Genomic DNA, 25,779 nt, shown 5'->3' with positions numbered 1-25,779 from the left:
CTTTCTTTCCTTTACCATAGTTCTATAGGTATATAGTTCTCTCAGGAACATGTTAGAAAGGGGTGGCTGAAAGTTTAGGACATGATATGTGTATTCCTAAGACTCTTGGGTTACTATCGTCTAAATATAATTCTTTCTAAGGTAAGTCTTCCATAGACATACCATACTCATTCAGGCCTCAGTGCCTTTGCACATATTTCTTCAACCAGAAATGTCATTCTCCAGTCTCAATAGCTCTTTGGACAGGCAGATGCTTACTTTTCAAAATCCAGCTTGAGTCATTATCCTTAATCCTTCCCATCGACCAACCTCAAAATGCATCAAAATAACTCTTGCTCCATGGGACAAAAGAAGGGAAGGGGCTTAAGTATGAGGCATGTCTGACTCACATCTGCTGCTTCCTGGGTATGTGACTTTGAGCAACTTTTTTATCATTTCTGAGCCCCAGAATATGTATTTATATATAGTATATTATACTGCTTATAGTCACTGAGGCTCAGAGACTGATATACATATTTATGTATTTTTTTCATTTCTAATTCCTACTTTTCAGGATTGTTGTATATATTACATGAGATAGTTAACCTATACAGTTTGTGAAGTGCAGATGCATCACGTGCTCTAGCTGTGATTATTATTAGGCTCAAGTGGCAGGACAGCGAGCAGCCTTTCCTCGCATCTAGGTGTGGACACGGAACATAAGGCCGTGGATGCAGTTGCTGTGCGTCACTCCTGAGCTGAGGATTTAGAAGAGGATGGCCTTCTCCCCTGTTTCTTTCTTTCTCTTTCTGTTGGCTGGAAGCAGAAGACAAAGAGGCCTCAGGAGATGGTGGGACCACAAGATGTATGGAGGCTGGAGTCCTTGAATCACCATGTGGAAGACAGCTGTCACCCAGGAACACCCACATTGACTATTTCTTAAGGAAGAAACAAACCTATTTTGGGTTAGGTCCCTGAAATTCTGGAGTTTATTTATTATAGCAGCTTGTGTTAATTTCCCTGGTAAATTTAGAAATTGGCACTTTGAAGTGAGGTTAATGTAAGAAAAACATAAAATATGTTACATTGGCTTAGCAGTTGGATGGTGGGCGGCACAGACGCTGATATTGAAGGCTGGGGAGATGAAGACCTGTAGATGAGATGGAAAGGCATGTGGTAATGTGTTGCTGGTGATCATTTAAAAGGCAGGCCAAGTGCCTGGCAAGCCTTCATCTCCAGGGAAGAGGATGGTTATTACTTATTTTTTTAGCGAGCTATTACAAGGCAGAGATGTGCTCAAGCAAGAATTGGTTTGTAAACGACAGATAGAACTTCCATATGACCCAGCAATCCCACTCCTGGGGATATATCCAGAGGACTCGAAAACATGAGGTCGAAGGGATACCTGCACTCCCACGTTTACTGCAGCTCTATTTACAACAGCCAGGAAATGGAACCAACGTAACTGTCCATCGATGGATGACTGGATAAGGAAATTGTGGTGTATATGCACAATGGAATACTACTCAGCCATAAAAAAGAATGAAATTCTACCATTTGCAACAACATGGATGAGCCTGTAGAAAATTATCCTAAGTGAACAACCCAGGAACAGAAAGAGAAATACTGCATGTTCTCACTCATAACTGTGAGCTGAATCCATAAATAAACAAATGAACAATAAAGAAAGACAGAGAGAAAGAAAGAAAGAAACAACAATCACAGTAATACATTGAACTTTTAGAAAACTAGAAGTTGGAAAAGGGGAGGGGGAAGGAGCGGGGCTAATGAGGAATTGGTCAAGGACACAAAGAATGATTGCGTGTTGTAATGATGAATAAACTAACTGTACTGATCTAACCACCACACATTCTACACAATTATTGAAAATCAACATTGTACCCCACATGTATGTATAATAAAATAAAAAATAAAAAGTAAATAAAAAATTTCTTAAAAATTGGTTTGTATGAGTCCAGAAATGAAAGGGACTCAATAGGGTCCCCAAATATGATGCTTCACAGGATTGGAAAAGTAAACTACTCATGGACCTCAACTTGTAGAAGAGATGACTAAAAAGGCCTTTGAGTTACATAGGCCCACTTAAAAATCTCAGTTTAGTAGATAACATAGTAGCCTTTATAGAGGATATGAAATAACTATGGACTGTTTTAGTAGAAAAGATAATACATATGTAAAAATAACAGTAGTGGAAGATGGTTAGTGACTGAAACATACATGGCTATAAATAATGCAGGAATTACAACATTCTGGGGGAGCCCAGAATAGGGGTTCGCCATAGGATTGGGGACCTTGGACCTTGGTTGCTCAGTAAGCTCTCAAATCCACAAATGAATGAAACTCAGTGGTCTCTCGAACTCATTTTCGTCTTTCTGAAACACCAGCGTTCAAATCTGGTCTGCAGGACAGTAGCTGATACCTCGGGCATCGACATGACCCCTCAGGCCAGCCCATGACTTCCTGTCAGTGCTCTTCCCTGACTTTACCAGTAGTTCAGGCTAAGACCTGTATAGGTTCCCTGCTTTGTACCTCATACCTGCAAAGACAGAAGAGGACCCTGCTTTCCATATCCTTCTTCTGCTGCCCCGAGATTATGAAATGCCCCAGACCTGAAAGCACTATTATGTTTGCTGAGATTGCTTGTTTTTATTGTCTCTTGTTTTTTAAATAGTCATTCTTTGGGAAAGGAATGAGAACTTGCAGATTCTTATTGTTTCCTGGCATGAGTCTGGCGCCTTTTAGCTTGCTTTTATTGCCTCTTAGGCTGTGCAGAGCATTTATCTAAATATGGAATGGTGCACCACTATGGACAGGACTGGAAGAAGATAAAATTTTCTTTCCAGTCAATTCTGTTGCATCTTCTCGTGAACACTGGGTACTGTTCTTAGAGTGGCAAGACTGGGCAGCAAAAAGAAATGATATCGAGTTGCAGAGCTTGCCAAAGTGGAAATCAATCACTGCAAGGCCTTTTAAGGTCACGAGGCCCAGGTCTCAATGCTCTGGACACTGGCTCTGCCTGTGACCTCAGGTGAACCACAAAATGACGGTCAGCAGCTCGTACAGCCCTTGGGAGGCAGGGCGGTGTAGTGGAAAGAGCACAGGCTTCAGCAGCTCCAGACTGGATGTCCTGCCCTGACACTTATTTATGGGAGACCCTGGGTAAGTTACCTATTTTCATCTATGAAAGGGGGTAACACTGATAAAACCTATCTCTTACGGTTATTGTGGGGATTAAATGAAATAAATATATGTAAATTATTTGGTACCTTTTCAAGAAATAGTAGCTATTATTTTTTTGTAGGTGGATACTTTCTGGCATTAATATTTCAAATGTGATCATATCTTTAATTTTATTTCTGGGAGAAATAATCTGTATACATATATTGATGATGTTAACGGAAAGCAGCTCTCACCTCCCTTATGAATTGGATATAAGTCCATTAATGCCTTCGTTCATTCTTGTGAGAAGGTTTTATTGCTGGAGGTAGTGCATTGTAGTGGTTAAAGCAGGGACTCTGGCTAGTCTCCAGGGTTCAAATCCTGGTGTATGACCCTGAACAGATTGCTTAACTTCTCTGGGCCATGATCCTTTATCTGCAACTCCAAATTGCAACTTTTTGTAGGCTTGATCCACTTAGCATAAATCTTCATACTTTTAGTGCAGAAATAGTATGTTCGAGCCTAGGGAACTGCCCCAGACCCTGATGGGGATTCTGTAATATATGTTACATGCACTCTATCACCTTTATTAAATCTGAATTCTGAGTTCCAAAATTCAGCCGATTCCAAGAGATTTGGGTAAGAAACCTGTGGTTTACCCTTGCAGGGTTTTTGATCTACATGAACTTCACATAAACCTCCTAGAATCTTGTGAGCTATTACTATCATCCTTGGAACAATCTTTTGGGGCAGCAATTATTATCCCATTTTACAGATTAGGAAAATAAGGCCCAGAGAAGTTAGATAGCCACATAGCTTAGATGTGGTACAGCCAGAATCCAACCAAGGCACTTCTGACACCAAATCTCATGCATTCTGTTGAAACACATTAATTCCCAGTGTCCTGTTCCTACACTGGCAGAGCCAACTGAGATCCCCAATTATGATCCCACCCGGAGAGGTTAGAGTCTACATTTAAGGAGACATAGTCAGCTGGACTGTCCTCTCCAGACCTCTCTGCAGTCAAGGAGCGAAAGGGGGTGCTGGTCAGGCTCCCCCGGGGGCTGCCACCACATGCATGGTGACGGAGCCAGGCCCACGCGCCATCCAGCTGCACTTCTCTGCCCATTGCTCTGATGGCCATCCTGTCTCAGTTTGGATGCCTCCAGAAGTAGACCCTGAGAAAAGGATTTGAGTGGAAGACGTTGGTTTGTGAAGTACAGAGAGCACCAGCTGGCAGCGGAGGAGCGATGCAGGGAAAGGAGGCAGCCGGTTATGGGTGTGTTGTTCCTCCGGCTTCCACAGTGAGTGACCGAGACTGCATGGGAAACTGCGCTCATGGATGGAGCATGCCTCAGAACGATCCCACCCAGGGGACGAGGGGGCTGAGGCATTTATACCCCATCTCTTGAGAGTCACTGACAGGAGACAGAGCAAGATGGCCCTCCACAGTCTGAAATGTAAGGTCAAGGGCATGTGAGTGAGGCATTAGCACGTTTGTGTGGCATAGCAGGAACAGCCTTATTTGTGAATAGCCCAGGACAGGGGCTTTCTCACTCACCGTGGGTTTGATGTCCACTCGCAAAACCACCTACCATCAAAACGTTCTCACCATGGTGCCTGAAATTTGTGCTGTAAGTCACCAGTCTCCAGAGGCCACCAATAAAATGTCAGTACATTACCCAGGAACAATAGCAAATGAACTGTGACCTTTCCTTTCCTAGCCGAGAGACTTGCCTCGAGGGATTGGGATTGGAACAAAGATGTTTTAATGGAAGACAGATCAAGAAAGTTCTGGACATGGGGATAGGGAAGAGGTGGGTCACTACCGGTGAAGACTGTGGGTGAGCTGGGTGCTGGCTTCCAGGCTGGAGGTGGCCACTGAAGGACGTGGCCTTTGAGGAGAGTGGTACCCAACAGGGATCCAAAAGGTTCTCTCAGAGAAGGAAGGGGACTGAGGGGACATTTTCCTGTTTCTCAGTTTTATCCAGAATAGGACCTGGAAAGGAAAACTTCCTTCACTGCTGCTGAGATTGCAAACTCCTGGAGGATGGTGACCATATCTTCCTGTCCTTCATTCCCCAGGACTCAGCCCAGTGACCCGGGACTTGTTTAACCAGATGGAACGGCCATGGATTCAGCGCTCTGCTCTAGTTTTCGCCTGCCAGTTCCCATCTGACTTTCCTATTAGCAACCCTACATCTATACACATGAACTCTGCATGTCTTCACTTCTCTTCCATAAAAAGAAAAAGCAACACCACCAGCAACTCACTTATTGGTGGTGAGACTTTGGACAAATTACTCAGCTCTCAGTTTATTCATTGATAGGATATAGAGAAAGCCCCTGGTTTCCCAAGCTTGTAGTGAGGACTCAGTGAGGTCGCTATGGACTGAATTGTGTCCCCCCAGTGTGACTGTATTTGGAGTTAGGACCTATATAGAGGTAATCAAGTTAACATGAGGTCATAATCCAATAGGACTAATGTCTTTATAAGAAGAGGAAAAGACTTGACACCAGAGCTTGACAGATCCATATATCTATCTAACCTACCTACCCACTCCTGACAGGCACAGAAGAAAGGCCATATGAGGACACAGTGTAAAGGCAGCTGTCTTCCAGCCAGGAAGAGACGCCTCACCAGAAACTGAATTTTCCTGAACCATGATTTGGGTCTTCTAGTGTCCAGAACTGTGAGAAAATAAATTTCAGTTGTTTAAGCCACCCCATCTGTGGTAGTTTGTTATGGCAGCCCGAGCAGATGACTACGATGGTAACTCATGGAAAGGGCTTTGGTTCAACGCCTGGCACAAGGTAGAGATTCGCTAAGTGTAGCTGTTACTATTATTATTGCTTCTAATAAAACACCCACCTTTCTAGGAGAGAGAGAGAATTCTGGAAACTCTAATACCAAACAGTCTGCAAATCCACTTTAAGCTTCTGATGGGAAATTGAGAGCATCAGAAAGAAAGCAAACCACATTCACTGAAATTTTCCAATCCTATTTCTGTATATAAGTCATAATGGTTTGTGTCTAATAACATGCCTGCATCTTCCTTCTGAGGAACTTAATGTGTTTACATCCTGAGGATGAGTTAACGGAACATCTTAGATGGCCCGGTGCCTGACACTAGGACGGTGCACATGAGGCACTACAAAAATAAGGTAATTGAATTTGTTCCACCCTCTCTATACTTTAGGCTGCGTAATCTGGAAGCAGGCCAGGCTGGTTGGTTTTAGGAATTGCAGGGTTGAGCTTACAAGTACAAGACAGGTTTCAGTTCAAGTCTAAGTCGGCCTTGACTAATGGTTGTTCCATCACTTGGAGACATCCAGCTAACTCTGACTCACAGGCACATCTAGGACAGGGGCCTCTCAAGACTCTGTTCTCTCACCAAAACTCTGAGGTTCTGGTTTTATAATGTTTACATTCCCTGGGACACCCCCAGGCAAGCTCTCTGAGTGGATGTCTAGGTGACAGACCTCCTACAGGCAGAGGGGGAGCTCAGGAGAAGAGGTCTCTCAAGCAATTGCAAATCTTTCCACCTTCATTTTCAGTCCAAATGAATGCATTAGAAATGGTAGTAAAATCTATGTGGGAAAACAAAACCATCTCTGATCACTGGTCAGAGCTCTAAATGGTGTAGAAAAGAGGAAAAAATGTGCTGACTTCTGAAAAATGGTAAGGGGTTACATTGGTTTAATTGAAAACAGTTGAAAGAATTCTTTTATCTGTTCCCCCCATCCCCCCACCAAGTTTTTCTTTAAATTAGTGGTGTCCAACTGTCCCCAGAGACTACATAAGGCACAGTGGAAATTTCTATTGTCCTTTCCTGTTACTGCCTGTCCACTGACCCTGACTTCAAAGGGTAGGGTGCGTAGCGTGGAGAATCCCTCGCGTTGTTTCTCCATCACAGATGGACAAAGTGCTCCCATCTGAATCATTAAACCCACTTCTCTGTGTGCCTCCCAGATGCCGAGTTTGTTCGCTGGCTTAACATTGTTTCAACGTATTCTTCAAATTGAAACATTTGCTCACCACCCACCATGTGCCAGGCTCTCCTACAGGCACTGGGGATGCTAAGGCAAATGAGGCCCAGATCCTGCCTTCAAAGAGCTCCAGTTTAGTAGGAGTCACTAACATATGGCCACAGGGGAAGACAAGGCATGGAGAAAGGCTTTGAAGAGACTACCAGGGGACATGGAGGTGACCTTGTAGGAGGGAAGAAAAAGAGAGGATAATGCATTAGTGGGAAAAGAAATTTAATTGGGAAAAAAGGAGCAGCCAGAAGGTTGTTTTGAGAGAATCAGTCTTTCTGATGTATGGCTGAAGGCAGCCGGTGATGCTGCTATAGTTGAGACGCTTGACATCATTATTTGACACAAAAAGGAAGGAAGGAAGATAGGAAAGGAGCGGGGGAGGAAATAAGGGAGAGAGGGAAGGAAGGAAGAGAGTCAGCTTGTATGCTGGAGAAAATTTCATCGGCGAATCCATCTGCCTCGATTTCAGGAGCTGAGAGACTGGCCTATCAGAGTTTCCCTTTAGCTTCCATAAGATCTAACTTGTTAGATCTTAAAATCCATTGCTTCCTTTGTTTCTCAGAAGACTGAGGAATGGACCGACACACCTTGTACCAACCCCCCGAGAAATACATTGACTTAGGAAAAGCAATGACAGTATGACATCTTTTGCTACATAGGGTGATATTAAAATGGATAAATTAAATATATATTATTATCTGGCCTGAACATTATCGTTAATCAGCACACAGCTTTGAATTTGTTCTGTTGGTGGCCAAAACCTGTTATAAGCAAGTTGGATTGCTATTCCAATTGCATCATTCTGAAAAAAGGTTTCCAGCGATGTGTCCTAGCATGTACCTACGCAAATGTAGTACTGCTCATGAGGAGCAGGGAGGTAAGGGGCAAGAGAAAGAGATACTGAATACTGAATTAAAGCTCAACTGTAGGATTGCTTTTCACATGAATTGGGGACAGTAGTGAAGCTCATATGGTGACCATTTGTGGAGGAAGAATGGGCAATGAAGGCAGGAAGTCTTCCTGAGGCACCTGCACCTCCAGAGCTGCATTCCCGTGATTTTTCTCCTCCCCCCCCCCCCCCGCATTAATGCTCACTCAGTGTCAGTGAGATTTGATTTTCACTGTATAACTCTTTAGTACGTATCTGGAAACCCAAACAGTGGTGGTAGAGAAATTGACTCGAACTTTTTCAGTCTAGATGACTGACATTGTGTCTTACTTATCTTTGCATCCTGAGTACCCAGAGGAGATGCTCCATATGTTCATTATAGAAATTAATGAGCTTCCTACTCCACCTTGTTTTACCGCTAGAAAACCTATTTCTTCAACAAATATTTATTAATCACCTCCTCCTTGCCAGGTGCTGTGTCAGGCACTAGGGATATAAATGTGAGCAGGAAAGACATGAATGACCCTGTCCTCCCAGAGTGTCCTGCCCATAAGGAAAGACAGCAATTAAATCTGGCTTTACAAGAAATATACCATCACAATATGGTAAGTGAGGTGCCAATGGAGCCAATTCCATGGGGACCACATCTGTTGGGGAGGTGGATCAGGGGACACTTTCTGGTGTAAGTGACTCTAATGAAGTTAGAGTTCTCAGCTTTAATTGGGCTTATAATCTATTTGGAGAAAGACAACCATTATGCATGCAGAAGTAAGAAACAGAACAATGTAGGATGCTCTAGGTTTGGTGTTATATTGTGATCGTACAGGGTAGAAAGGGGTGAAATTGAAGGAATGAGTAGGCTTGGAAATTTTCCAGGAGGAAGGGGCACTTGGACTGTCCTTCAAAAATGCATAGAACAGTGGAATAGAACAAGAGGAGAAAAGGCAGAGATAAGAATCACACACAACTGGGGAGGTTAGGCCTATGGCTGGTGGCAGGAGAAAGCCTGAATTATACAAGATCTGGAAAGTCAGGCAGAAATGAAAATGGAAGCATAGTTCTATAATTGCTATTATATTTAATAATGTGATAACAGGTACTGTATGTTAAGTCCTAGTCTGGGGTAGGTGCTGGACAGGAAACGTTTAACAACAGGCCTGCAATCTATTTTCTCTCTTCACCAAGGGGAAACCAATGGAATAGAAGAAAGGAAGACGGTGGCCCAATCTTCATGTAAACACACTAACGACAGACTCAAGGTAAACACACTAATGATATCTCCTAGTACAGGGTCCTTATCTATGGAATTCTTTTTAGAAGGAGGTGCCTGGTCTGCCTGTGTTGCTCATTTGTACCAAATCTGGCATCTATGGATGCATTGGGCATGGGTTTTGAGAAAAGGTCAAGTAAGCTATGTAACTATCTGAGTATAATATGAAGATATTTCATGATGGCTCTTTTCTGAGTAGGTGATGTGACCACATATATAGCTTGAAGATCTTCTGTGTTAATCTGGGTGAGAGAATATGTTTCATGAAAGGACCTGGAGAGCTGTACTCATGCTGGGCCATTCCTTGCTTCTCCCGAGTCTTGTGATTGCTGGTTTCATGAAATTATATGTAAAGCATGATACTGGGTAAGATCTCTGTTCTTGTGAGACCACCTTGACAATCTGATCCTTTGTTATTGTAGGTCCTTTACTTAATATGTTTCACATCATCCCTACAAAGTAGGTGCCCAGAGAATTCAATTTGTTTAATATCACACAGCGAGGAAGCAGCAAGCTACCAATTTAAACCCAGCTGTGACCCCATTCTCCCCCCTCCTGCTCCACATTGCTGCCTTGTAAAAACTTGAATCAAACAGAACAGGTCACGGGGCCCCAGCAAGGCCCTAGAGGACCATCAGGACCCCCATAAGCCCTGTGAGAGCCACTTCCCCAAAGTACAGTTTTAATAAGAAAAGTCTTTCTGGCACAAAACCTGATTCATTTGAGACCCACAAGGTAATGTTTGTGTCACATTTTCCATGGAAATTCATTCTCACCAGAGGCAAACCCCCTACATGTCCACTGGGACCCTGCAACTCATGGAGAGGTTGTGTGTTATCAGGGGAGTAATATCACATTCTTTAAATGCCGAGAGAATAGTCAGGAGACTCTGTCCTTGATGAAAATCAGATGATATGGGTGGGGGTTTCTAATTCCATCTTTAACCCTCAAGTAAACTGAGCCTTGAGGACAGGCTTGCTAATTCCTAGGGGCAGGATCAGCCACATTTCCCACGGGCTTCAGCTTTATGAGGACATTTGTAGCATTCATTCACGGCTCTGAATTTCTTTTTACGTGGTCGTTTGTGAAGTGTTAGGATCAGCTTCCTGTCAGGGAATCTGAAGTTCCCTTTTTGAAAAACAGCTCGTGTGTGAGCATGGGGAAGGAGGTTGGCTGTAGCAAGGAATCCAGCTCTGCTTTTCTGGAGTAGTAAGTGGTTTAATTTTAGTCACCTTGGGTCAAGGAGTCCTGTTCTTAGGGGACAGCTGCCTAGCGCAGCACCTTGGTTCCTGTTAAAAGCACCACAGGGCACAGCTGGGGTGTGACCAATTGCCCCATGCCAGGACAGCTCTCTCAGGGCTGCCAGCATCTTTTATGGACAGATGGAGCTGTCTTCCCTTCCTTAGCCCTGCCTGTTTAAATGGCTTCAGAGGTAGCTATCATACCACTAGCTAATAAAAGCACTTATCTAAGTGGTAATATCCCCAGAAAGATGTTCACCTTGATAGAAAAATCTGATTGAAAAGCAGCAGAACCTTTATTTCAACAGTCAAAGCAGATCCACATGGACCTGGTATCTATCTACTCCAGTATGCTGAGGGGCACTTTAACTTGGGTCTTTACAAGGAAAGCAAGGAGCTTAGTTGAGAATTACTGCAACCGGCAGAGCTGAGTTGAGAAAAGGCAGAGGTCTGGTGTAGACTTTGGGTTTCTCTTTTTCTGGGTTCTCCTGATCCTATTCTTAGCTCTTAGCATCCCCTGCAATCAGCACTGGGTTATTGCTTGCTTGCTTCTGGACTCTTATCTTCTTCAGTGTCCTTAGTCTTTATCTAGGCTCTTACCCAATGTTCCCTTTATTTGCAACCTTTCTTAGTTACAAAGGAGGATTTGATTCTTTTCAATACGTGGCAAAATAGTGGCTTTTTATTTTGTTTACCACCAGCTTACTTCCTGATGGTGCTGGGTCTTTCCAACCCCTTTGCTAGATGTTCTTTTTGTCTGGGTGCCCTGCTGTTTGTATTCTTTCTTTCGCCTGTCATGCAATAAAGAAAAGGGCAATAAACATCTTTGATTTTTAGAAGGAAGAGTAAACTCTAGCTAAATATAGATGGTTCTCCACGAGGCTGTTTTTGTAATGCCACAGTCTCTTGGAATAATCTTGGCTGCTAGTAAGCAGAATACCAAACTAAAAGTGGCTTACACAATGAGGGATCTATTTTCTGAGGGTGGTTAATACAGTGATAAGGTTGTTAGGATTCCAGAACAACATATCTGTCACCATTTGGTTTGTCCCTTGTGGATCCAGTTGGCTGCCCCACACAGCATCCTAAGGAAGGTGGGGAGAGAATCCATCCCGTTGGAGTCCTCTCTCTGTTTTGTTAAATAGGAGGATATATCCTCTAGCAGATTTCCTCTTAGACAGCACAGGCCAGAGTAGGGTCCCTTGCTCTACCTTCAGTGAAGTCGGGACAGTGAGTGACTGGCTTCCGTAGTGGAAGTGGGCTTGATGTGTAAAGAAGGGGGTGAGAAGCTGTTGGAAAAATGTTGTTACAACCATTCAATACCCTGCTAAAGCACAGCAGCCTGGGAACGGATTATGTTTAATCATTTCCCATTTGCTGTCTGTGGGCCATACAGTTAACACGGAGTCCAAGAAGAAAAGGAGACTGAAGACTTCGGTTGAACCCATCCCCTCCTCTAGGGACAGATATTTGTCTACCTCAAGCTTTTTTTAAAAAAAAAATTGTGGTAAAATTCAGATAGCATCAAAATTTACCCTTTTAACCATTTTTAAGTGTACAATTCAGTGGCTTTAAGTACATTCACATTGTTATGCAGTCACCACCATCGCTCATCTCCAGAACTGTTTCATCTCCTGAACTGAAACTCTGCACCCTTTACAGAATAGCTCCCTGTCCCCCCTCCCCAAGCCCCGACAACCACCACTCCATGCTCTGCCTGTGAGTTGGACCACTAGGTACCTCATGTAAGTGGAGTCATATACTATTTGTCTTTGGAGCTTAATTTTAAGATGCTTGGTAACCCTTCAAGTGCCCTTCTTCCTTCTCCGCCTTCTCTCCTCTTCTCAAAACCTTTCCCTTCCTTACAGCCTCACCCTCAATGTTTCCAGTTTCTCCAGCATGTGCAGAGCTCTCCTGACTCTGGACTCAGAGCATCCAGAGGACTCGACTTTCCTACTCATGGGACCCTGCGTACACTGTCTCGTGCCATGTCTCGAGTCATTACCCTACATCAATCATCGTTCTGTGAGTGAATGTCTCATCTCCCCATCTAGACTGTGACCTCCTAGAGAGCACAGACTGTATGTATCTTACTTTTTTTTCTATCCCCTACACACCTTCTGTACAGCAATCATTCAGTAAATTCTTGCCAAATTCCCTGCTCTCTTTAGGAAAACTGCATCAACCAGCTTTATAATCAAGATTTTCTGTCTTAGGTCTGATTTTCTGCCTTGGGTTGAAACTTTAGTCCTTTTCCAAAACATTTTTATCTTCCCTAAGATGGAGAGCAATGTTCAGTGTCCTCGTTAAGCCTACATATACTTGAGGGAGGGTAATATGTCACCTTAGCTTCCAATTTTTGAGGCTAAGCCAAGATAATGAGACAGAATCACCATATTAACCCAACACCTTTTCCTGAGAAATCATAATACTTCCCTCACATTAAGATCAGTTCATTTTAGTAGTAAGAAGTCAGCAGAAGCTTCACAATCTGGGGAGGATTACCTCTTTTGTAGAAAAAGTCGTAAGTGGGTAGTCCTAAGCCTCTGACAAGACTTTATTTTTTACAAAGACTCCCTCGCTTGGTGGTGGTTTAATATCTGCTGAAACTCTGATGATCTAACACACACACATTCGAGGCACACTCTATCCAAGGACTGTCATTTTATATATTCACAGTTTTAGATTTAACAAGGGTTAACTGTGGGGTAGCCCCTCAGTACTGCTGATTGAATGACTAGTAAAAGATTTTAGCAACTAGGAATTTGTAATGATAAAATATTGCTCTTCTACTATCAATAATAGCAAATTTCACTAAAGTAACTTAGGAAATGGTGATTATAGATATATTCTAACCCACATTTCCTTCCCCAACCGATAATGAAAGGCATGGAGGTCAGACCACTGGGGGGAGCAAGAAGCCCTGGGGTTGTGTACTTTTAATAAAGACACCCAGGTCCCTTTTCTGATGATGTGTCTGCAGAGTCCTCTGGAGGAGCAGATTTTAGGGAGCAGATTAATGTGCTCACTTAAAATATCTTGAAATATCAAGACAATCTATTTGAATGCCAGAAATTTACAAGCTAGTTGAATGGGTTAATTAATATTTGGCTTGTTTAACTGACTTGTTAAAGGGTGTCAGGGCCCCCTCTTCCTTTCCTCTGAATAACTGTAGAAATACAAACCGGTTGGACGACTTGAGGGTCACACCCACGACACCTGGGAGGAAACCTCAGTGTAACTATTTCATGAACTTTCTTTTTGATTTGATTGTGTTTTTAAAGGTCTGGGTAGAATTAAGTAATGTTAGGCCTGCTTCAGATTGCACTTACATAGTGATATGACAATGTTTAATGAAAAAATTTTATAATGTGTACTAAATAGTGTTGATTGAAGTTCTAATATCAAAGTTGGGAGGAGCTGGTAAGCATTTTGGTAGCAGAGAGCCATTTCCCCAATCAGAAGAAAGAGCAGCTTGGGACACATGGCACTTGGAGGTGAAGTATTTGATCCTAGAGTTTTGGCTAGCCACAAAGGAAAGCTTTTGAGAGCATAAAAGAAAAGATGTTTTCCTTATGAAAAATAGGGCAGGAGGGACATTTAGAATAGGAAATAAGAATGTTAAGAAGAAAAGTAACCTCTTCTCTTTGAAAAGAGTAAGTAGACAGTTATGGTATTTTTATTCCATTTTGAAGCAGCCTCCCTAGGGAACCGCAGATAGGTTGGATATTTTCATAATACCCATACACTTATTCACTCATTTATTCATGCAGTCATCATTCGTCATTTGTCCAAAATCGCTTATTAGGGACCTGTTCTATGTCATGCATTGGGGCTATGATGATGAATAGTTTTTCATCGGCAAGGACTCCAGTCTGTTGGAAGGAGGCTTACATAAACAGGGGGTCGGGTAAACACGGTAGATGTAAACACCTGACTTGTCCGGGCTGCTGGGGAAGATCCACAGAAAGTGATATTTGAAGTGGGTTGTGAAGGATGAGTGAGTGTTCATCAGGTTCGGAGACTGAGAAAGAAAACCCCACTGAGGGACGGGCCTATGAAGCAGCACTGAGGCGTGAGTGGCTATGTAGAGCACAGGGGACAGTGATAAGGTGGCGGGGGCATGGAATGCCAGGTACAGAACCTGTGGGATGGGTGATGGGGTAGAGCTGAAGCAGAACCCCAGTGCACCAGGCCATCCACCCTCCATGCATCCGCGAGACCCAACTCGACAGCCAGAAGGCACAAGTGCGACCCGTGGGCTACAGCCCCTCCTGCCAACACATACACACATGCACACACACACACACACACATACCACCACACCCCAACACCCCACCTCACACCCCCCACACCCCGGAACATCCTTTCGGCTAACCCCTCCAGAGGCAGCAGAGTGGACTCTGCTACATCCCCCAGAACACAGCACAGGGTTCTGGGAACGTTGTTAGGAACTTTGGTAAAGAGGTTCCAAGACTAGTTTTTAAACATAAGAATGACATATATTATCTCTAGCCTGTAAGTTCATTGAGTCAGGACTAGATCAAACTTGTACTCTGGTTGGTCTTCTTTGCCTGGCACAGTGCCTGGCATATAGAAGGTCCTCCTTAAATATATGCTGCAGGAATAAATGAACTAAATGAATGAGACATGTGGAGAACAGACTAGTGTGGAAGGAAACTACTGTCAGACTAATTAAGAGGCTGCTACAAGAATCCAGGTGAGTGATCAGGTGGGGTTGGAGAGGAAGGGCCAGAATTTAGACCAACAGTCTCCAATAAGACTTTCTGCAGCAGTTAAAAATAATAAAAAAAAAAAAAAAAAAAGACTTTCTGCAGCAATGGAAATGTTCTGTTCTGCATTGTTCATTAAGCAAGTCACTAGCCACACATGGCTTTTGACTACTTGAACTGTGGCTAGCGAGGCACTAGCCAGTTACTTTTACAATTTTAAAACTGAACTGTTACTTTCAATTTTAATTAAACTCTGAACATCACAGTTCTAAAGAGTTTTTCGTGGCCGAATCAAAAGAACTAGTAATAAATTGGATTTATTTATTAATTCAATCAACACATATTTATGATTGTTCACTTTGTTCTGCAGGGGAAGATGGGAGCCAGTTGGTGGTAATAGTGGGTGCCTTGCCAAGGAGTTTGGAGGTTGTAAGTTACTTGGTAAAGGAGATCCAACCCTGGTGTTTAACTGTGAACAGTGAGACAACATCCTTGTCCTCGTAGACCTTACATTCTCTTGGGGGCAGTAACAGAAAAAGAAAGAAAAAAGTTCCATGAAGAAAATAAAACAAGATGATGATGCGACAGTGAGTGCAGAAGAGTGGACAAGCTATTTTAGCAGGATTGACCAGGGAAATCCTCTCTCAGAGGTGACAGCCTGAGAGTTGGATGATGAGAAAGTTATAGGGATCAAGAAAACAAAACAAACAAAACCCCCAAACAAGAACGAGAATAATCATTGATGAAGGAGAGCAATAAGATTCAGTACGAAGACACTTAGAGCAGGAAGGGACCTGCTCCATCTGCAAGTCTGTCTCACTCATTTCCTGTCTCCAGAAAGGAAACTGAAGCCAGAGAGATAAAGAGGCTGACGCAAGGTCACAAAGCTAATTAATAGCATAGTCAGAAAGAGACTCTTAACCTCTACTTCCAACTTCATCCCCTACTGCGTAAGTCTCTCTTAACATCTTGAATCTCATTTTCTTCTTAGTAAAATGGGTTATTGTGAGAAATTCAAAATGTAACATAGACAAGGTGTTCAAAATGTCAGGTATTTCCATTACTGGATTTGTTTTAATCCTGTTACAGTGTACTCCTCAAGTAGTTAACAATGTTATTACTTTAGTAATACAAAAGCATAATATAAATATTTAGTAACTTGGTAATACAAAAAGCATGAGAGGCAATGAGCATTCAACTCCTGATTATTTTAGTCACCGATATGTGGGTTAAGTCTCAGCCCGGGGCCTCTGCTGTCAACATCAAGCACCACCTGCCATCTGCCTGGAGGCAGCTACTGGAACTGCTGTTGGGGAAGAGATAACCAGCCCCCTACACTGCTGGCCTTGCAAGCCCCACCTTATTAAGTGGTGGCAAGTATCACAGTCCTAAGATGCTTCTGAGGAGAGAAAAATGAGGCTGTGGACTTCCCAATAGACACAGCTGTCATCAAGCTCTTTACGGAAAGCTGCTGTAGACAGGGGCTGAGAAGAAGATGAAGGCTTTAACAGGATGTGAAAGTTGAAGTGATAAAAAGGGTGCACTAAAAGCACATGGCACAGGAAAGGCTTTTCTACATCCAGATTGAGAATCAGACCTGCATTTCGTTACTCGGCATTTTGTATTGTACCCCCTCCCCCAACACACCTCTGCCCTTTGAGCTGGTGTTTTTGTAAATATTTGGATAGGACAAAGAATATAATAAACAGGGTCATGGCTTTGCCAGAGTGACAGTCACTGTTGGAATATACATACTGGCTGTCCTTAACTTCTCCATGTCACTTGATTTTTCTGATCACACTTTTGGGGTTTAACCCAGGGGCTCGGACCCCAAGCCCATGCTGTAGCATTCTGTTGTGTTGTATCTGAGTTTGGTGATGATGGAGCCACCCGTGTAATTATCATTAATCAATAGTTTGATATGACTATCGCATGATTGCCAGAGTGACAATGAAAATGAGGCCTTGCACAACTGTGGGTTGCATGTGAAAGAGTGACCTGAGAGCCATGTCTGAGCCTCACTGCCCACTGTCATTACCTCACTCTTCCATCCCCACCTGGCCAGGGCTAGGACCCTCTTCCCAGACTGCAGCACCCTCACCTCCCATCATTCTGAACAGCAGAGAGTCCCATCAGGATAATGCCCCATTCACTTGTCAGCCCTCCTGTGCTCACCAAGGGCCCTGACAGTGGACACAGTGGCATACATGAAGCTGCAGAGGCAGAGGGTCCAAGTCTTTGCCCCAACTCTAGCAGGTCTACATTCCAGATCTTGCTCTACCACTTAATTTCTTCACTATGAGCTTGGAAAAATTAGTTCCTTTCTCTGAACCTCCATTTCCTCAGATGTGAGGCTGGAATATGTCTATCTCATTGGGGTCTAAGAATTTTAAAAAATCACATTATTGTATATAAAAATGCTTTGAAAAATAGAAAGCACTACTCAAGCACAGCTATTATTCAATAGTCTACATACACCGCATGGTACTTTTCTGGAAAAAATAAAATCTAATAAAAAATAAATTATATTCACATCACTTTATTCATTCATCCATCCATCCATATATATACATCCATTCTTTCAACAAAGTTTTATTAGACAACCAGTCTGGGCCAAGCACTGTGTTGGAGCTAGGTATATATATGATTGTGAACAGCTCAGATATTATTACTTTTATTAGTCAGTGTTCTCCAGAGAAACAGAACCAAAAGGATGTATATATCTGTAGAAAGAGATTCATTAGAAGGAATTGGCTCATGTGATCATGAAGGTGGGCAAGTCCCAAGACCTGCTGGATGAGTCAGCAAGTTGGAAACCCAGGAGAGCCAATATTCAATGGTTTAGTTCCAGTCTGAGTTTGAAGGTCTGAGACCCAGGAGAGCTGATGGTGTAGTACCTGTCCAAAGATCAGAAGGTTCAAGACTCAGGAAGAGCCAATATTGCAGTTTGAGTCCAAAGGCAGTAAAAAAGCCAGTGTCCCACTTCAGAGGCAGTCTGGCAGAAAGAATTCTCTCTTACCTGGGGAGATCAGTCTATTTGTTCTATTCAGACCTTCAACTGATTGGATGCAGCCTGCCACATTAGGAAGGACAATCTGCTTTACTCAGTCTATCAACTTAAATGTTAAGATCATCCGAAAACACCCTCACTGAAACACCCAGAATAATGTTTGATCAAATATCTGGGCACCCTGTGGCCTAATCAAGTTGAAACATAAAACTAGCCATCACTTTCCTCATGGAGCTTACCATCTATTTGGGAGAAGAAGACACAGTAAAACAATTGTCATGCAAATACTTTAGTAATTACAAAGCATGCTAAGTGCCGTGAAGGAAAAAGTGCAGGCTGCCAGGAGTGAGGCAGATGAATATGAAACGTAAGTTGAGTTGATGGACTTTGGGCAAGTGCCTTTCAGGCAGCAGACGTGCATAGGGGAAGACTTCAAGATAGAAGAGCACTTGGCAAATTCAAAGATCCAAAAGGCCAGTGTGGCTGGAACATGGGAAAGAAGAGGGATTATGTTGCCAAATGCGAGCTGGCTGAGTGAGAGTCACAGACAACTCCTAGGTTCTATGATGACAAGGCTGGGAAGTTTGAGGCTAGTAGAGAGAGTGCAAAATATAAGTTGCTGGACTGAGAAAATGACCTTCCTAAAGCAAAGTAGTAATATGGTTGTGTGGTCCATTTAAGTTGAGAGGACGAATTCATGAAGATTCTAATCTCTTGGGTGTTAAGATTTTTTATAGTATTTTGTTCAACATTTTAATGCAGAAATATAAGTTAATTTTAACATTGCTGTGATTTTTCTATTTCATATTGTTTTATATGGACATTTCTAGCAGTCTGTATTGCATAACCTTGTTATTTTTAATAGCTGGGTAGTATTCCCCCATGATTTCCATCATGGTATTTCTGGCCCTTCTACACACTTGTGTGGTTTTTAATTCTTTATGCTTTTTTCATTTGTTTATTATTAAACAGAGCTGCTGAGAGTACTATTTGGAATAGTTTTTTCTTATGAGTTCTTTTCTGAAGTTACATTCCCCTCACGGGTCACTTCTCTGCACGTCACAGCCACATGGATGCTCACGTATGTTGGTCATGCTTTGCTGGTCCTGCCTGTGTGGAGAAATTCCCATGGTAGCAGCTGCTCAGAGGACTTGGATGGGGAGGCAGGAAGGGCATCATCCCGTGTAGAAGCACAGAGAACACAGGTTATTGTGTTACTACGCTTCACCCTCGAGGATGCTGCCTTTGCTGGGGTGTGTTCTGTACTCAGAACCTCCATGGCCCTGAGCCTGACGGTAGCTTTCTCTCGTCCCTCACTTTGCAGTCTCCCCCTAGGGTCTGTTAAGTTCCTAGTAAGTGCTGTACGTGGGACACGGCAGAGAAGCAAGTTGTTGTTCATAAAGTCTCCATGACTAGTTAACTGAAAGTCATAATTACATCATCTAAGGCAAATAGTTCCCTGGGTGCCAACATTTTTATTTATTCCTTTATTGAGTGTATTCATTCTGAATCTCTAGATGTTGTTGAGAAATTAGTGAGGAATCAGCTCCCCAAGCCAGCAGGTGTCAGGGAAACTCATCCAGCCTCTTCCTGGACTGATCGTAGCTCACTCACTCCTCTGAGCCAGTGTAAATCTTACACATTTATGGTTAGTATTGGTCAAAAAGTTAATGGAACAAAACAGAGTGACTGAACTTGTTTGATTTGGGACAAGGGTAGTTTAAATTCAGTTCTTTGGAAAAGAAAATTCTGTTTCCTAAGTCAAACATAATATCATACAGTAATAAGTTAGTCTAATGTTCTTGACAACTGGAGAGTCAGTTCTAAAAAGTTTCTCTATTTTATAAGAGTGAAAAAAGACAAACATGGAACATAGTAACTATTTTGTCCTCTTACCCAAAAATGGTATGTAGGAGAGGAGTCAGGCTCCTGCTACAATCTCAGCAATTTTGGTCAGAACCACCATCACTGACTGTGGTTGATAATCACGGCAATGCTACTAACCTGTGACCAGCACAGAGTGTTCACCGTGTGCCAGGCACAGTGCTTATGTGACATCTTTACTTCACCCTCGGGAAGTGGGTCCTCTCAAGGTCACAGAGCTGGTGAGCGATGGACTCAAGATTCAACGTGTGGTCCCAAACCCTGTGCTGCTCATCTCTTCTCCACCCTGGTGATATGATGGCTGGAGGCAGCCTGGGGCAGCAGGATGAGCCCACGCCCAGGGGTCAGAGCACCGAGATTCACCTGCCATGTTAACCTGGAATATTTTAGATAAATTTAGGTAAGTCAAATAAACTTCTTGAGGTTCAGCTTTCTGTTAAGCAGAAGAGATGTCTGTTTTTTCTAACTCTATCTAGCATGTGAGCACATGCCAGATAATAGGTGTGAAAGTTCTTTGACAGCCAACTATAAAGTCCTATAGAAACGCAGAACTTATAGTTTTGTACTGTGATTACTGTCATGATGGGCAAGATTCTTCTCAGACTTACAATATGAGACATGCAATAACTGGCCTGGGGTGAGGTTACTCGGAGCGGTTAAATTCAAACTGTCTCCTCCAGTGGAACTATGTTTCAAAATGAATCATCTGAGATGGTGATGTGCCAGGGAATTGGAAAATTCACAGTCAGGAGGCAGCAGGAATCATGTATGTTGTGTATGTGACTCGATCGATCTGCTGACATATACTAAAAGCATCACCAGGCTCTCTAAACAGACTTCCTTCTAGAAAAACTGCTAGCTGTGGAGGCCTCTGTCCAGTGACTGCAGGCTGGGAATTGACCATAATAGATCATTAGGTTGGTTCCTAGAATAAGACTGAGGGGTGAAGCAGGAGTGTTCTTCAGAGTGATCTTGTGGACCTGAGCCTGACCCAGACACCACGTACCTTGAGCAATCAGCACATTTCAGGTCTTGGGGCTCTAGATGTTGGAACATATTTCACAGCTGGTCCAGCAAGCAGGATTTGGAGGCCACGGCAGAAGTTGCATCTGCACTTCAGGTAAACCCAGTAGACTGGTGTCTCAAACTCCGGGGACACTAAACTCTCTTAGAAAAATTGTTCAAAGGCAGATTTCTGGGCTCTGTTCTGAGAGGTGACTATTCCATTGGTCTAGGGCGGGACCTAAGCATCTATATTCAACAGAGTGATTTGGGGTTTTTTTTAGTTATTATTTTTTACTTTAATTTATTTTATTTATTGAATCAGAATTGATTATACATATTTTTGGGGGTTCAACATTGAGACATGTTGATCAAATCAATATTACTAGCATACATATTGTTACAAATCGTAACTATTCTTTATGCACCTTGTCCAATCTCTCCCATCCCCTCTCCCTACCCTCTCCCCGCTCTAATTACCCTAGATATCTTCTCTCCCTCTGAAAGAGTATTGGTTATTCTGTTGATTTGGTGCCTAGATGATCTGTCAAAGGCTGACAAGTGTGATCAGATCCCCCAATATTATCATAGAGCAGATGCTTCTCTGTCACTCTGAAACAGGCTTTGTGGAGAGAGACCTCTTCTTTTCTTTGCTCTCTGCTGGTGACTTTCCTTGTGTCAGTGCAATCCAGTGGTTGGCAGATCATCTCCATGGTGGTTGTGGCATCTAGCCACTTTCATGGCAGCCATGGTTATTGTGGTAGCTGTGGTGGGCCACCCACATGGAGCTGATGTTTTTGGTATGCTCCTTGGTGCTGTCGGTGAGCCTGGTTGTGGGGAGTGTTTGGTCCCTGGCTCCATACCTCAGGTCCCCAGGTGGGCCCTGAGGTGCTGGTGCAGTGTGCCCTGAGGTGCTGGTGTGGTGTGCCTGATTGTGGGAGTGGGATCTGGTCCCTACTCCAAGCCTCTGGTCCCCAGGCAGGCCCCAGGTGTTGGTGGTGTGCCTGGGCCAGAACTAATTTTTTGTCCTTTGCTTGCTTCTAAAACAGGGGAACTTCCTGTGGAAACAAGTACTAGAGTTGTGTGGTTGAGTTAAATTGCTGCTTTCCTACTGTTTTCCTAAGGAAGACTTTTTGTGCAGCCCAGGGTTTAATGGTTGACTTTATATGTACTTCCAGCTTTCCAGAGACCCAGTGGATCTGTGTTGTGTAGAATCTCTGATCTGCGCCTGAGTTTCTTCATCAAACTGCACCCCATGCAATTCTATATTCCTGACCAGTCTTCTCTGAGTGGTCCTGTGCTGATTTGGGGGCAGATCGGCTGTCCTTGCTGTGTCCCAGTGTTCTCCCAGTGGGCCCATCTCCCCCACTGCCCGTGCTCCAAACAGTTCCCATGGGATGGACCATGTGCCAGTCCCTTGTGATGACTCACTGGCCTCTGAATGGCTCCTTTTTTTCAGTTGTTCTGGCTCCTTGCTCCTGCATGCATCCATGGGAACCCTATTAATGGTCTTGCTGTCCTGCGGGCCGCCAAGGCCCTATTCTCTCCTGCCACCTCCAAGTAACTCCATCTGAAGGGCACAGCTGTGGTTTCTGCCGGCTCCTGCTCCATGTGCTCATCGGCTCCAGCCTTAAAGCGACCACAGCCTGAAACATTCAGAGCAGTTTTTTCTTTCTCTCATTGTGGTTTCTCCCGCCTTCATGAACTCCATAGGTCTCTCCTCCTCTTCCCCTGAGCTTTAGTGGCCCCATCTTGGCTGATGTTACATTTTTGTAGTTGTAAATTGGTTGATTTGTGGGAGAGAGTGAGGCTGGGGACCATTTATTCCACTGTCTTGACCAGAACTCTGAACATATTCATACTCTTAATTCAGCAGTTTCACTCTCAGGTATATCCCCAGAAGTGAGATATATGTGTACCAAAAGACATTTATAAGAACCTTCATAGCTGCACTTTGGTTGTGGGGAATGATTAGAAGGAAGCACAAGGGAGACTTTTGGGGTGCTGGTCTTTTATTTCTTAGTAGTTTCTTAGGCTGGGACATCCAAAGTCTGTCTGGTGGTGGTGACAGTGACCCAGGGGTCTCACATTGCAAGATGGTGGAAGCAGAGACAGCAAGAGAGAGAGAGCGACAGAGTGATTTTGATGCAGATAATGTACAGTTCCTATTTCCAGGGAGGGAAAATGTAAGTTGATAAGGGAAGCACTCTGGTTGGGCGCTACCATGATAAAAATTAAAGAGCTAACATTTATTGAGCACTTACTATGAACTCTCGTAGGTGCTGTACATAAATTAACTCATTTAATCTTCACTATCAAATTATCTCATTTAATCTCCCTGTCAGACATAAAGTAATATTTCCCCCACTTTAAAAATAGGGTGACAAAGGCACATATTGATTAAGAAGACACTGGGGGCTGGCCGTTAGCTCGGCTGGTTAGAACATGGTGCTGATTAAGGCCGAGGTCCGGGGCTCTGTCGCTATGCTGGCCAGCTGCCAAAGAAGAAGAAAGAAGAAAGAGAAGAAGGTGACCAGTGACAGTGCTGGCACTTGTGATGTCCTGGTTTCATAGTGGAATATAAAAGTTTGAATATGTCAGGGAAACTTTGTAGGAAAGGGATAGATTGCCCAAATTCCACCCATAGGAGAGCTGTTACTCCCATCACTCTGGTAATATAGTCTGATTCTAATATTAAAAATTCACAGCAGCCTGGTAACTTAGGGTAGGGATGGAGCTTGGAGGAAACTGTCCACTGTAGAAACTGTTCCACAGGCTACACACATTGAGACTGGGAGCCAGGAAGCTCCAAAAATTCCCTGGCCTCTAATACTGAAGTGGCCCTTTTTCCCTCAACCATCTTTCTCTTTGGCTGAGACCTGTTGAAATGCTGCAGGCCTCATCCTTGCTTATCACGTTTACAGAAGAAAGAGGTCTTAAGTCTGTACTCATTAAAAATATCCTGGTAACCATCTGTAACCAGTTAGCTCATTTAATTAGAGCCCATTGAGAACAAGGATGAAGAATTCATTTGAAACTCTCTTTTCCTCGGCTGAGAAAAATGAAGAGGCAGAGACCTGGGGTACCCCTTAACTGGGGATTGTTACTGGAACAAATCAGCCAACCTGAAGAAGAGGTAATCCTGGAACAGTTGCTTGAAAATGTTCTTTACTAATTTCATTATTCATATACCATAATTTAAAGAATCTTGAAGTGGGCTGAACATTGTTTAAAATTTTGGAGCTCCAGAATTCCAGACTTAATTTCTAAGTGCCCGAGTGCTAAAATATACCATTTTGTTGTTCTGCTAGCACCCCTTCTGATGGAGTTTGGGTGTATTGTCCTCCCAGAACTTGTGGAAATCTGATCCCCGATGTGGCAGTGTTGGAAACTGAGTCATGGGGGAGGATCCCTTAGGAATGGATTAATGCTCTCCCTGGGGGTGGGAGTAATGAGTGAGTTCTTGCTCTATTAGTTCTCTCAAGAGCTGGTTGTTTAAAAGACCCTGGCACCTCCCCTCTCTCTCTTGCTTCCTCTCGCCATGTGATCTGCTTGTACCCAGTGGCCATGAGTAGAAGCAGCCTGAGGCCTGCACCAGATACAGCTGTCCCAGAATCGTAAGCCAAATAAACCTCTGTTCTTTATAAATTACCCAGTTTAGATATCCTGTTGTAGCAACACAAAACAGACATACACCTTCCCCCAAACATATCGCAGACCTAACCCATGTTCCCCACCAAGCCTGTCTTCTCCTGATGACACTATTCCTGTTATGAGCACGCCATTCTCCAAATCTAAGCTCAGAACCACAGCCATCTTCAAAAGTGCCCTCTCTAAATAGTCAGCTGTGAAAGACATTCACAAGTTCTCTCAGATCTGCCTTTGCTCTTCTGATACCCGCTCACTGTCACCACTGCAGTTCAGATCCCCTTTCATCTCACGGTGTCTGGACCACATTCTGGAACCTTCCTGCTTCGCCTTCGGCCTCTTCTTCCTGCAATGGCTCTGGCATATTGAAACCATGTCGTTCTTTAGCTCAAACTCTCTCCATGATTTTTGTTGCCTACTAAATAAAGTTCAAATGTCCTAAACTCAAAATCTGATGTATAAGACCTTCCAAAATCTCATTCTGTATTATCTGTCTAGCCTTGCTTTCTATTAATTCTTCAAAACAACTTTTTGCTATTCACAGGGCTGACTTATTCATTAGGCACAGGAAGCACAGTACCTAGGTTCCACAATGCCGAGAGGACCATGATGTTTTAATTTCTTTTAAAACCAAAAGAAAAAAAAGAATATAAGCCAAATTAGATGATATTTATATTTATGCCAACACAGTTATAAAACATAATTTTTAATATTTTTCTTTGGATGAAAAAGCCCATGAAAGCAAAAGTGCCTAGGGCCCATAATGTGACTTTCCCCTATCATACATGACAGTATTTCAGAAAGTTCATGGAAAAATAGAATTAAAAGATAATATAAATGTTTCCATGAACTTTTTGAGGTTCCCTCATAGAATATAAATTTAGTAAGTGAACTTTGGTAAA

At 43.2% G+C, this 25,779-nt stretch overlaps 1 protein-coding gene across 9 annotated transcripts in view; it reads left to right on the top strand.

The window, feature by feature from the left end:
• LOC134384636 (tRNA-splicing endonuclease subunit Sen15-like) overlaps positions 1–20,484 on the top strand; it is a 38,555-nt gene extending 18,071 nt beyond the window's left edge. Inside the window, exons 4-11 of one of the 9 annotated variants that reach the window (XR_010024257.1) lie at positions 2,764–3,159; positions 5,730–6,324; positions 8,561–8,694; positions 9,275–9,348; positions 9,559–9,725; positions 12,469–12,625; positions 15,704–16,283; positions 20,423–20,484. Coding sequence is in view for 2 of the 9 variants with exons in the window: in XM_063106290.1 (XP_062962360.1) it covers positions 2,672–2,693 (22 nt within the window). In the remaining 7 variants the exon portion in view is untranslated. Of the gene's footprint in view, positions 1–553; positions 597–2,671; positions 2,733–2,763; positions 3,160–4,081; positions 4,100–5,729; positions 6,325–8,560; positions 8,695–9,274; positions 9,349–9,558; positions 9,726–12,468; positions 12,626–15,703; positions 17,823–20,422 lie in introns of those variants that run through there. The other 8 variants (XR_010024255.1, XR_010024258.1, XR_010024254.1 and 5 more) reach the window with 8 other exon arrangements.
• The last annotated feature ends 5,295 nt before the right edge of the window (positions 20,485–25,779 follow it).

This window comes from Cynocephalus volans, chromosome 8, assembly GCF_027409185.1.
Source record: "Cynocephalus volans isolate mCynVol1 chromosome 8, mCynVol1.pri, whole genome shotgun sequence".
Lineage (NCBI taxonomy): Eukaryota > Metazoa > Chordata > Mammalia > Dermoptera > Cynocephalidae > Cynocephalus > Cynocephalus volans.
The sequence above is the reverse complement of the archived record's forward strand: the minus strand, read 5'-3'. Positions and strand labels throughout refer to the sequence as shown.